The sequence below is a fragment of the Rhinopithecus bieti genome, unplaced genomic scaffold, assembly GCF_001698545.2.
Source record: "Rhinopithecus bieti isolate Rb0 unplaced genomic scaffold, ASM169854v2 scaffold_10347, whole genome shotgun sequence".
Classification (NCBI taxonomy): domain Eukaryota; kingdom Metazoa; phylum Chordata; class Mammalia; order Primates; family Cercopithecidae; genus Rhinopithecus; species Rhinopithecus bieti.
This window is the reverse complement of record NW_016806836.1, coordinates 5725287-5738166: the sequence shown is the minus strand read 5'-3', so window position 1 is coordinate 5738166 and position 12880 is coordinate 5725287. Positions and strand designations below refer to the sequence as shown.

At 39.1% G+C, this 12880-nt stretch overlaps 1 protein-coding gene across 1 annotated transcript in view; it reads right to left on the bottom strand.

Annotated features, from left to right (window-relative positions):
* The window catches only part of PTPRT (protein tyrosine phosphatase receptor type T), an 890462-nt gene that overhangs the window by 196437 nt on the left and 681145 nt on the right, over positions 1-12880 (bottom strand). Inside the window, exon 13 of the mRNA XM_017878051.1 lies at positions 7053-7089. Coding sequence (XP_017733540.1) covers positions 7053-7089 — 37 coding nt within the window. The remainder of the gene's footprint in view (positions 1-7052; positions 7090-12880) is intronic.

The following is a 12880-nucleotide window of genomic DNA, read 5'->3' as shown; positions in this document are numbered from 1 at the left end:
ATTTCTAATTGAGAAAGATGGATTGCAACTCCCAAGGTACATGCTTGAATGGCAAGAGTTACTCCTCACTTGTTTTTCTGAACTCTGTCACACCAGCTGTTGTCTTTCTGAGTGGGGTATGGAAGTGGGGTATGGAAAGGGTGTGTGTGGCGGGGGAAGTTTGAGCGCATCTAGAGAGTAGCTAAGAGGGAAAGCAAAAGGTGAGACAGATGTGCCAGCTGTTGTAGCAAGAGAAATATTAAAGAAAGGGTTGGGATATTTAAAGGTCATCTGTAGGCTATTTTATGTGTACTTATGAGATAGTTCTCTTCCTCCATCTTCTTGCAAAACCTTTAGGAAAATCCATATTTTTCCACTGATATTTTAGGACCTAGAAGACAGTGGGTGAGAGCAAAGGGGGCCACAAGTCAAGAAGAACTTGTTACACTCATGTAACTCTGAGGGCCCCAATCCTGGAAAATGTATCTCATGGGACTCAGCTTGGGAAGAATAGCATTGCCCTGCCCAAACCCTCCAGCCACCCAGTCTGAGCTTTCACCTCCAAAAGTTTGACAAGATGTATAAAGACTGAACAACAATCAAGAGTTTTCCAATAGACTGTCTCACTGGAGTCTTTCCTCTCACAAGTGATTTCCCATTATGGCCCCTACCCTGGTTGCTCTAGCTAGATTTGGACATGCTGTGCTCCTGGGTCCCTCCCGAAATTGCTGGGCAGGTGGTGAAGAAAGGACAGTGTCACAGTCAAGGCTAGAAAAGGGATGACCACAATCCTATACATGTCCATAAAAGAATACTACTGCTGTGCAGGATCTCATCTAGAGACAACAACCTATCAGTGAAAAGGTCAAGTACTGAAAAGTGAGGCCAATATCCTCCTGTCCCCTCTCAGTTTCTTCACTTTGGATCTGGCCGGTATCCATTTGACAAATGGCTGATTTGTAGAACTGTACAAGCAGTGACTAGAGTCTGGGCTTTGGCTTTTTCCTTAGAGAACCGAGAGAGAGGATCTGTGCTTAGTAGGTCTGGGTCTCCAAGTCCCACATTAGAGACTCAGAAAGTAAGGAAGAAAAAAAGAAGGACATATACATATATATAAAATATATTACATATATAATTATATATTATGTTCTTGAATACTTGGTAGAAAGGACTACTGATCTCAGGCTTAAAAGTGAAGAGACAGATTTGTAGATTTTAACTGACTTGTCCAGGGTCTAACAGCTAAATTTTGGGGGACAGGATTTGAATCCAGGTGTTTCTAGTTTCCAATTATTCCATGCAACCTCTCAAGGAAGCTTTTTATATAAAACAGAATCTTCCACATAAGCTTGTATCAATGGGAGTGGGCATTGCCTACTGATAGCAGAGGATTCTCACACCACCTGTGGCTCTGATTCTGTGGATAAACAAGGCATGGACACATCACTGCTCCTCTGGGCCCCAGTCTTAGCATCTGTAAAATGAGAGCATCTCGCTGAAAAATGGCTATGTAGTGTCCCTGCTGGTCCCTGCAGGAGTGAGAATCCATTATGGAGAGAGGAGAGGAAAATGCTGGTGAAATGGTTTACCTCAGGCTTAGCTCTTATGAAAAGAAGGCATATTTACAAAAGACCAGCGCCCAAACCTCTTGCCTGTCAGTGTTGGAACAATGGCGTTAGTTCATAGCTGCCACCAAGCAGAACAAAACTACTGGTGACACTGGCCCCTCATCCCATGCTTCATTATTCTGGAGTTCAGCTTTCAGCACCCACTCCAAGGGAGTTGTTTTAATGGGATCGTTAGAGAGTGTTTACTAGATTAAAACTGTGGCTGTCTTCTGCAAAGCAACTCTGCAAATGGCTTTATGGGTTTCCGGGTTTATTTTGTCTCAATGACTCGGCTCAGTTTGCAAATCAAATCAAAGCTGATTTTTCTAACTGCCACTCGGGCACACCCAGCGGGAGTCTGCAGAGCCAGCTGTGTTCCCTTGACGGCTGGCGCCAGAGACAAGACAGGAGTGCTGCTGCCTGCTGGCAGCCAGAGTGGTTCCACCCAATGGAAAGAAGCAAGCATGCACCTTCCTGACCCTAAGCAAGGCAGGAGGAACAGGTCAGAGGAAGCAAATTTCATTTTCTGGAAGGAGAAATGGTAGACAGAATCCATTTGACTTCAAGAACTGATGGGCAGGAAAATAATAGGGAGCCAGTTTGGACTCATAACACAGAAGCCCTCTCAAACTGACGTGTCCAAAGTGTGAAGCAGCTCCATGGTGGGTAGAGAGATCCCTATCACAGCAGGAACAGAAACAGAGACTGGCTCGCCTTCTTGTTAGTGCGGATTGCAGATCCCATAGTGGACCTTTTACCTCTGTCAGTTTTACTCCTACCCTTTAAGAGAACAGTCCTGACATGTAACTTGCATTTGAAAAAAATGAAGCCATGGAATAATAATGACCTGTTAGTCATCCACTCATCCATCCATTTATCCATCCATACATCCATACATCCATCCATCCACCCACCCACCCACCCATCATTTGTTCATCCAATGCATTTCATTGAGTACCAGTATATGCTAAGATCTGGGAATAATACAACAGTGCTCAAAATAAGCACAGTCTTTGCACTTACGTCACTTAGAGTCTAGCAGGGAGATAGACATTAAACATGTAAGCAGACTATATATATACATACACACACACATACATATATATGTATTTGTAAGTTGTGATGAGTGCTATGAAGGAAAAGTACAGGGTTTAGTGAGAGTGGAAAATTGGGGATATACATTAAAATAGAGGTCAGGATGGTCTTCTGAGGATATAAGGTTTAAGATGCCATCTTAAAGATACTTATCTGTTAAGATATTTATCTGTTAAGGAGACACATATGGAAGCCAAAGCATTTCAGAGAGAGAGCAAGATGAGCAAAGGTCCCAAGCTTGGGAGGAGTTTGATGTGCCTGAAGAACTGAAAGAAGACCAGCGTGCCAGAGTGTAATAAAAGAATAAAATGATAGAAGCTTAGAGGAGGCTGGAGGGAGGAAGGGGTCAGATCATGCAGACAAGACTGGTGGGGTAAGGCCTGTGGGTAAGAAAAAGTAGCAAAATGAACAGATGAGTGCAGGAAGGGAGTCACGGGGAGAATTAGGAAGACAGGACATCAATGGGTAAGAGAACTTGGATGGAACTGGGCATCAGTTTCTCAAAGGGGGATTGACCAATATAGTTCTAGAATTGAACAATTAGGTCAGAAACAATTTTCCCTTGGCCTGCTCTGTCTCAGCCAGAGGACATGAATTGAGATACTTCGGTACCTCCTTTAGCAGCTGCAGTCTGGGGCATCTTCTACCAGATGGGATAATGTACCTCCCATGGGAAGGGTTATTTTCTCTCTACCTGAGCATTAGCACCTCTGAAGTCTAAGTCCCTACCCCAAGCTTCCCCATGCTCCATTTTCTCAAGGATCACCTTGAGCACCTGTGGCTGACATCTTCAACCTGCTGCCTATGTTGAGCCCTTCCCTCATCTTCCAAAGGTAGGCTATACACTATTAATGGTTCTAAATGATTCCCCTGCTCACTCGCCCTTTCTAACATTTCCTATTTTAATGATAAGAACAAAACCTGACTTTTAAATTGCTCTTTTTTGCTCTGTGGCTTTCTATTGTCTTCCTTTCAGAGTCTGAGTAATAGTTTTAAATCCAAACCATTACTTAATGCCTGTTTACCCACTGGCTGCAGTTTTCTCTCTATGGCTCTGATCAGATCGATTCCCAGGTCTAGAGTGCATCAAGCAAAGTGCTCAAAATGTCTTTTAGCTCTTATATTCAAGGCAATTTCCTTACTTTTTGCTACCCTAATCAAATGTCCTTATTGGATTAGGTGGTAGTATCCTCATAAAAAGGGGAATTTTGAACACAGTCAAGCACACAAGGAAAATGTCACATGATGGTAAGGCAGTGATCAGAGTGGTGCTTCCAAAAGCCAAGAAATGCCAAAGATTTGCCAGCAAACCACCAGAAGCTAAGAGACACACATAGAACAGATTCTTCCTCACAACACTCAGAAGGAACAAAGTATGCAGACACCTTGATTTCAGACTTTGGACCTCCAGAACTGTGAGAAAATAAATTTGTGTTATGTAAGCCAACCAATTTGCAGGACTTTGTTACAGCAGCCACAGGAAACTAATACAGGTCCATTACTTTGCAACCCTCCAAGCTGGGCAGTACTAAATTAGATCGAGTTACTAGTAGCAACATTACAGAAAGAAAAGGGTTGGAGACACATGCTGGAGTCAGGTGTGTGTCTAATATTCTTGTGTAAGGGGCACTAGGCTTGGGGTCAAGTTAGAATGATCCTGAATGAGTGCTTAGGGCTGTTACAACTGGCAACCATCTGGTCATAGACACTGGCTGGACTCTCCGGGGTCAGGGACCAGACAGCAGCAAGTTGCTTCATCACCAGAGTATTGGCCTCGAGTCTGACATATGAACTTCAGGGTCTGGATGCTTTCCATCAGACCCATGAAGCAGATGCCATGATGACAGAGAAAGGGAAGAGCCTTGGAGGAGACTGATGACCCATCTCTGGAACTCTGTATCCTTCCAAAGTCTGTGGGATTCTCAGTATCTTCCTCTGTTAAAAAGAATACTGTTTTTAGCAAGTCTGCATAGAGGAAATTTGATCCAGGTGGTTAGGAAGGGATGGGATAAACAGAATATTGATTCCCAGCTTTAGGTTCTTGATACAAACTCCTCACAGGCAGTGGACAGATCTATAATAGATAGGGTTTGCCTTTAATCAACCCTAGATACTCTAAGCATAGTACCAGGCACCAAGTAGACACTTATCAAACACAGGTCTGCTTCCCTTTGTCCTACGCTCCCAAGCATCCTTCTAACCTGATGTGGTGAGAGGGGATAACGGAACAGTGTCCAACTGGCATTCTGTACTATCTGGTTCTCTGCCCCATTCCCAAGTGCCACTGGAGCCCCATTTCTGTGGGCTCAAGTGTTAGATCTCACCGAATTAGAAAACCAGGATGTGGATGCTCAGATTCCCCAATACGCTGACCTCTCAGAAGCCTGCCTGGGCTTGGACAGCCGGGCATTCACACTCATTCATGCATTCCTGTTCCTTCACACATGCTCACTTTACCTGCATACACACTCCATTCACTTAAGGAAAGATGGTAAAAGATGGTAACCTAAAGCTCAGACAAGAGGGGAAGCCCTTATGCTAAGGAGAGGAAGAGAACTCTTCTGTCTGGTTCTTTAAATGTCACTGCAATTCTCCTGCACATCAGCAATGCAACTCTAGAGAAGCCCAGCAGGGTGGGCTTCTATGCCTCTGAGGACTGCAGTCCTGAAGTTTTCAGGAGAGTATAGTTTTAGAGATTCTCCCACTGTCCCCATATGTTCCTACTGCTTGTCAGGCCTCATGTTTTCAATTCTCAGTTCAGAAATTATGACCCAGGCAGCTACCCTTTCACAGAGCTTACATCCCAGAGGGTGTCCTTAGAATCCCACCTACCCCATGGAGTGCAGATTCATTGCATCCATTTCTCTTGGTGTATAAGTCAAAAGCCACTGAGGAGCCATAGAGCATACCACAGTGAAGGAGGTTTCTCTGTGAATTTCCTTCCCTCTACAGCTGCTTTAGAGCAGGCTGCAGACACTCAGCTGTCCCGATTGCTGTTTAGAGCCCTGGTGCTACCCAATTGATGGTGTTCTTCCTTCTACATTATCTGTTTTCTTCAGTGGAAAAGTCTGCCAAGACCTGTGATTTGTGTCACTTTTGTTTGCAGGCCATCAATTCTCCTTGCCTCGCAGAGAGTATTTTATCTCTTTCCATCCAGGAGCCTGAGTCCCTGAGAAGGAACAAGTTAGGGATATGCCACCCTCTGTGACTTATGTGAAATCAGGGTGACTTCTTATCACCGGGAGCCCTAGTGCTTCTATTTTCTTCTTCCTCCTGCATCTTCTCTCTTGTGCCTAAATATTGGGTTGATTTTCTTCAGTTATAAAAGTCATGTGTGATGGGTCTTGGTGCACATTTTGTCAAGTAGCTGTAGATTTTTTTCTCTCTTTTTCTCCCCACTCTGCCCACATGTGTGTGTGTGTATGTTCTTCTGTGTGGTTTTGTGTGTTGTGCATGTGTCTATATATTTACACACATACACATGCATACTTGGGTCATCACTTTTGTCTGTACTTTACATCTATGAGTATATGCCTACTTATGTTTACAACTTTTATCTCCTTGGAAGCAGTCTATGAAACTATGTATGCTGTCAGTAAATTCAGGGAACAGAGTAGAATTGCCCAATTTTTTTGTGTGTGTGTATGGGGAGGTTTGCTGTTAAAAATATCAACTCTGTAACAAAAAGATAAATCTGATTTCTAACCATTCAACCCTGTAATAGGTTAAATGATAGCGAACGATTCATTGATTTTGTTTTTTAAAAAGAGTAATAAACAGAAACATGTACCAATTGAAAGAGCCAGGCAATTCAATTATAATTAGGAAAACAAAAGTGATGAGCCTGAACAATGCTGCCTTAGTTTTGGGGATAAGTGTTGAAAATGCCAACTACATAATAATGCAGCATTTGTCTTCTTATTACTAAAGGCCCCAGTACTAATCACCTCATTTTTGAAAGCCGTGTACCAATTGAACGAAGTACAAAACTCAGTAGATGGGTCTAATAGACATGCTTTAAAAATACCCACATAAACATAGACCTAAATATAAGAAAAACATATATGAAAAGAATATTTGAGTAAATTTATATCCATCATTCTATTGATCAATGTACCAGTTCATCCTTTTATAGATTCATCCACCCATCCATCCATTCAGTAAATATGTTTTAAACTTTTACTCTGTTTTACGCACTGCGCTACTAATATACACCCTAGAAGGTATGTTCTAGATGCAAATGACTCCAGTGAAAATAACAATTCTTTCTGGTTTTGAGCTATTGTTGCCTAACCTTTCTCTGTGTGGCTAGAAAGAAACACTTAAATGGTTGAAGAACAGGTGAAGACAGACAAGCAGATGCCAACATACCTTTTGTAGCCAGACGAACACAGTTGATTTTGGTCTCCTGTGAACAACAAAAATGAGGTGGCAATTAATTAGCTGTGAATTATGTAAAATTATTATATAAAGACAAATATACATATATATTTGCATATATATGCATGCATATGTATTTTTAATTATAATTTTAAATTTGCCCTTTCCATTTTTCCCCCATCAAATCACCTTTTAATTCCATTTTTAAATTTTTTTCTCAGGGTAGGTACATATGTTATTCAGTTCACTTCCTGGCTCCTACCATCTCATAAACCTCTTTCCCAGACAAAACCTCTTTATAAACATATCAGATAATTCCCAGCACTTATCATCTTCAACAATAACACTTAGTGGGTACTTGGAGAATGCAGTGTGCTTTGTTCAGTTGCACGAGTGAGCAGATGGAAGCAGGGCATCCTTGGGAAACTTTGTTACTAGCAATAATGCATCTAGATGCATAGAATGAAGAGATACTTGGCAATAGTTCAGTCTATATGAAACATGCCAAACTCAAACTGCAAAGTTCATGTTCAAAAGTTACTTTTCCCCGAGCTCTTGTGTGGGCCTCGCAGCCTTCATAAATAATGTGTATGGCAATAGAATCTTTGCCAGGTGAACTATCTAGTTGTTGTTAGCTGTTTCCAAAGTAAAAAGGATCCATAAATGTGTGATGTTGCTGGGCACGCAGTAGAGTTAATGAAGTGTGCTTAGGAAGAGAATTATCTCTGCCCATTTTACTGGGATTCATCTTCCAGGAGGTCCTGGAGCCAGCTGAAAATTCCAGTTGACTAAACTATACCCCCAACAACAGTCTGAATTCAGTGTAGCAACAGAAGTAAAATGCAAAGAATGCAAGTATGTGAGTTGCTGAACCAAAAATCTGTCAATAATCCAATTCTTGTCTTGCTGCAGCTCATTCACAAAGAACCACTGCATCTTGAAGGCAGTGGTGGCAATCAGGATAGAAAAGGTTAGGAGGCCATAATAAAGCCCATGAACTTCAGTGGTTAAAAACAGCAAAGGTTTATTTCCCATTCAAACTACCTGTCCAATGTAGGTGTGTGGCTGAGTCTAAGGGGTGGGAGTGGGGGTGATTGGGAGACATTCTGACCATTGTAACCACTCAGAGATCATAGCTGTTATGTCCATTTTAACCCAACGGGAGAAAGAGTGCTAAAGAGTAAAGCACTATCAATCAAATGCTTTGAATCAGAAGTGACACTTTCACTTCTATGCATGTTTTATTGGCTATAACCTAATAATGGCCATGCCTAATTTTAGTGAGATGGGGAAATGGAATCCTCCCATGTATCCAGAAGTAGAGAAGACACGACAATGTCTACAGCAGATTCTATTCCATCTAGGTACACCTCTGAATGCTGGAAATGATCACTTCTATTACGTCCAAGTATGACTCCCCATAATTAATCTCACAGTTATCTCCAATAGTCTTCATTCTCTTCCTCAGAATGCACAGAAAGTCTGCTTTTGCTTGTGTAAAAAAGAGGTCTGGATAATGAAATATGGTTCTCAGGTTCATAAACATTCTTCTTCATCAGTTCCTCATATTGTAAGAGTTCAAGTCTTTCGAGCTATCCTAGCCGCTCATTCTAGGACAAACACCACTTTGTCCTCTTAATGTGCAGTGACTAGAACACAAAACAGCAGTCTATACATGTTCTTAGTGATATATGATTATCTAGACTGTCACTATTATCCTTACTTATATTGGGCTTCTAATAACACAGGCAACATCTTAGTGTTTATCCATCTCCCCTAAGCAAAAATAAAAGTATTAGTTATAAGTCTGCCTCTACATGTACGAGTGTGGCTCTATTTTTGAAACCCAAGTACAGAGTCATATTTACCACTACCATTTCCATCTTTTTCAACTGATCCAAGTACTACAACCCATCATTACAGTCTCCACAAGCTGAAAAATTTTAGAAATCAATTTTTTCTTTAATTTCATCCAGATCATTAATATAAGTAACAATCTGGATAATGCCAATGGTAGAACCTTATAACATGTACTAGATTCCTTCTTCCAGGTTGACATTCATCTGTTAATCAGAATCTGAACTAATATCATAAACTGCTTATGCATTGAGCTTGAGAATAGGTTCAAATTCCTTTTAGACACAGATACTCTGGCTATTGCATTTCTCCAATCAGTGCAAAGACTGTCTTAAAGAAAGGTTGGGTTGACATGACTTGTTCTTTGGAACAAGTGTTTTCTTATTCGTAAATACTAAAAGTGTCTCTCTTTAAAACAAACAATTATTTCCTTTTATAAAGTAGATAATTCAGAAATGTTAAAAAAACATGACAAATCATGGTTCAAATATATGAATCATTCATATAAAATCTTCTCACCAAATTTGAGGCATGTTATGTTTCAATAACAAAGTTTTTTAAAAGAATATACCCAGAAGATGAAGGAAAAGAAAATGGTAGAGAAAAAAAGTAACAGTAAAGGATACTGTTCTAAATGGGATGTACAAAAAGCTTAAGTTACATGTTAAATCTTGCATAGGACAATTAAAGTGAGCAAACTCATTTCTGTTTTCATGTTTGGACAAAGCTTTTAAGCTCCTGTTGGCTTCCATTCCAATAGCACCATACTCTGTGTTTTGGTTTAAAGAGCTTGAGATGGTTAAATAAAGCATGAAACCCAGAACACTGAAGAAGACATGCAAATGATTGTGCAGTGTCACAATGACTATCATTGAGAAATTGTGCAGGCTGGGAGAGGTGCCAGCAGACTATAGATGGTTAGAATGATCTTCTGCTTCCTGGTAATACAACAACAACAACAAAAGATTTTGAAAGTAATATATTAGAAAACTTACCAATTCTGTGCATGATTGTTGAATATAGCAGAGGGCAAAGGTTTGATGAGGCTAATACTGCTGGGAGTAATTTGTAAATATGTATCTTCACTTTAAAGAAATTCAGTCTTATCTGTCTAGACATCTAAGAATCTTTTCTCAGGGAATAACTTTATATATAAATGAAGCTTTATATTCAAAGATGTTGGTTCCAGTGTTCTTTATAAAAGTGAAAATCATGAGTGATGTATCTGTCTAACCACACAGGCATGGCAAAGAAAGCTGTAGTCTCTCTTATTCAACACAGTACTGGAAATCCTAGCCAGTGCAATTGAGCAAGAGAAAAATTAAAGGGCATCCAAATTGGAAAGGAGAAAGTCAAAGTGTCTCTGTCTGCACATGACATGACCTTATGTGTGGGAAAAACCCAAAAACTTTACCAAAAAAACCCTCCTAGAACTGTTAAGCAAATTCAGTAAAGTTGCAGAATACAAAACCAACATACAAAAATCAGTGATCTTTCTATACATGAACAATAAACTACCTAAAAAAATACAAAAATCAGTAATGTTTCTATACATGAACAATAAACTACCTAAACAAGAAATCGATAAGGGAATCTCATTTATAATAGCTACCAAAAGTAATAAAATACTAGAAATCAATTTCACCAAGGAGGTAAAAGACCTCTACAGGAAAAACCAAAAATACTGTTGACAGAAATTGAAAAGGATACAAGTAGAAAGATATCCCATGCTCATGGATTGGAAGAATTATTATTGGTAAAATAATCAGACTCTCCAAAGTAATTGCTATCAAAATACCAATGGCATTCATTATAGAAATAGAAAGAAGTCCTAACATTTTTATGAAAACTCAAAAGACCACAAATAGCCAAAACAGTCCTGAGCAAAAAGAACAAAGCTAGAGGCCTCACACTAACAGACTTTAAAATATACTACAAAGCTGTAGTAACAAAACAGCATGGTACTGGCATAAAACAGACACATAAACCAATGAAATAATATTTTTAAAAACCCCAAAATTAATGCACATATCTACAGTCAACTGGTTTTTGACAAAGTCACCAAGAACACTCACTGGGGAAAGGACAGTGTCTTCAGTAAGTGGTGTTAGGAAAATCGATCATCCATATTCAGAAGAATGAAACTAGACCCCCACCTCTCACCCTATACAAAAATCAACTCAAAATGGATAAGAGACATAAATGTAAGACTTGAAACTATAAAACTACTAGAGGAAAACATAAGGGAAATGGTCTGAAACCAAACATATGACACTGATCTAGGAAAATATTTTATGAATAAGACCTTAAAAGTATAGGCAATGAAAATAAAAATAAACAAGTAGGATTATATAAAACTAAAAAATTATGTACAGAAAAGGAAACAACAAACAGAGTATAAAGGCAACCTACATAATGGAAGGAAAGTATCTGCAAACTATTAATCCCTCAGGGAATTAATATTCAGACTATACTAGGAACTCAATTCAATAGCAAACAAAAATCCAACTAAAAAATGGGCAAATGATCTGAACAGACATTTCTCAAAAGGAGATACACAAATGGCCAACAAATATATTTAAAAATGCTCAATATCACTAATCATCAGGGACATGCCAATTAAAACTACCATGAGGTATCATCTCACCCTTGTTAGGATGGCTACTATAAAAAAAAAATAACAAATGCTGGTGAGGATGTGGAGAAAAGGGAACTCTTATACATTGTTGGTGGGAATGCAAACTAGTTAAGCCACTATTGGGAACAGTATAGAGGCTCCTCAAAAAAACTACAAATAGAACTATTATATGATCCAGCAATCTTACTACTGGATACTTATCCAAAGGAAGATAAATCAGTATATTGAGGAGACATCTGCATCATGTTCATTGCAGCACTATTCACAATAGCCACGATAGGGAATCAAACTAGGTGTCCAAAACCAGATGAATAAAGAAAATGTGGTATATATACAACATGGAGTACTATTCAGCCATAAAAGGATGAAATCCAGTCATTTGTGGCAACATAAATGGAACTAGAGGACATTACAGTAAGGAAAATAAGCGGTAAACAGAAAGTTAAATACTTTGTGTTCTCACTTATATGTAGAAACTAAAATAAGTTGATCTCATACAAGTAAAAAGCAGGACAGCAGATACTAGAGGTTAGGAAGGGGAGGGAGAGAAAGGGAAAGATTTGTTGAAGCATACAAGATTAGAGCTAGATAGAAGGAATAAGTTCTAGTGTTCTGTAGCCCTGTAGGATGACTATAGTTAAGCAAAATACATAGTTTCAAATAGCTAGACAGAGGATACTGAATGTTCTCAACACGAAGAAATGGCAAATACTCAAGATGATGAATATGCTAATTACCTTGATCTGATCACTATTCATTATATGTCTCAAAACATCACTATGTACCTCATAAATATTTACAATTAGTATATGTTAAAAACACAAAAAGAAAAAAGTTCCAAAAGGAAAACTGTGGTCTCTCTACATAGTAGAATATTATGGAGCTGTTAACAAAAATGATTGTCAGGGCCATGTAATAACACGGGATGATACACATAAAAGAATATTAAATAAATAAAGCAGAGTGCATTTTTTGTTACGATATGCAAATTTAAGCATTTAAAAAATACATCCTGAAGGAAACAGACTAAATCTTAATAATTGTTGCATAATTAATTTGAAGTGTAACATACATGCAGATGAGTATACTAAATTTAAACACAGTCTGACAAATTTTCACCAAGTAAAACACACCTATGACCAGCACCCAGATCAAAACACTCAACATTGCCAGCATCTCCAAAGTTTCCTTCATGCTTCTTCTGGTCAATTCTTCCCTGCAAACGTGAACATTAATCTGCTTTCTGTGGGAATGTTCTCTTAAAACATGTCACAATGAAGGGAATTCTGCAGTTTTTTTTTTTTTTTTTTTTTTTTTTTTTTTT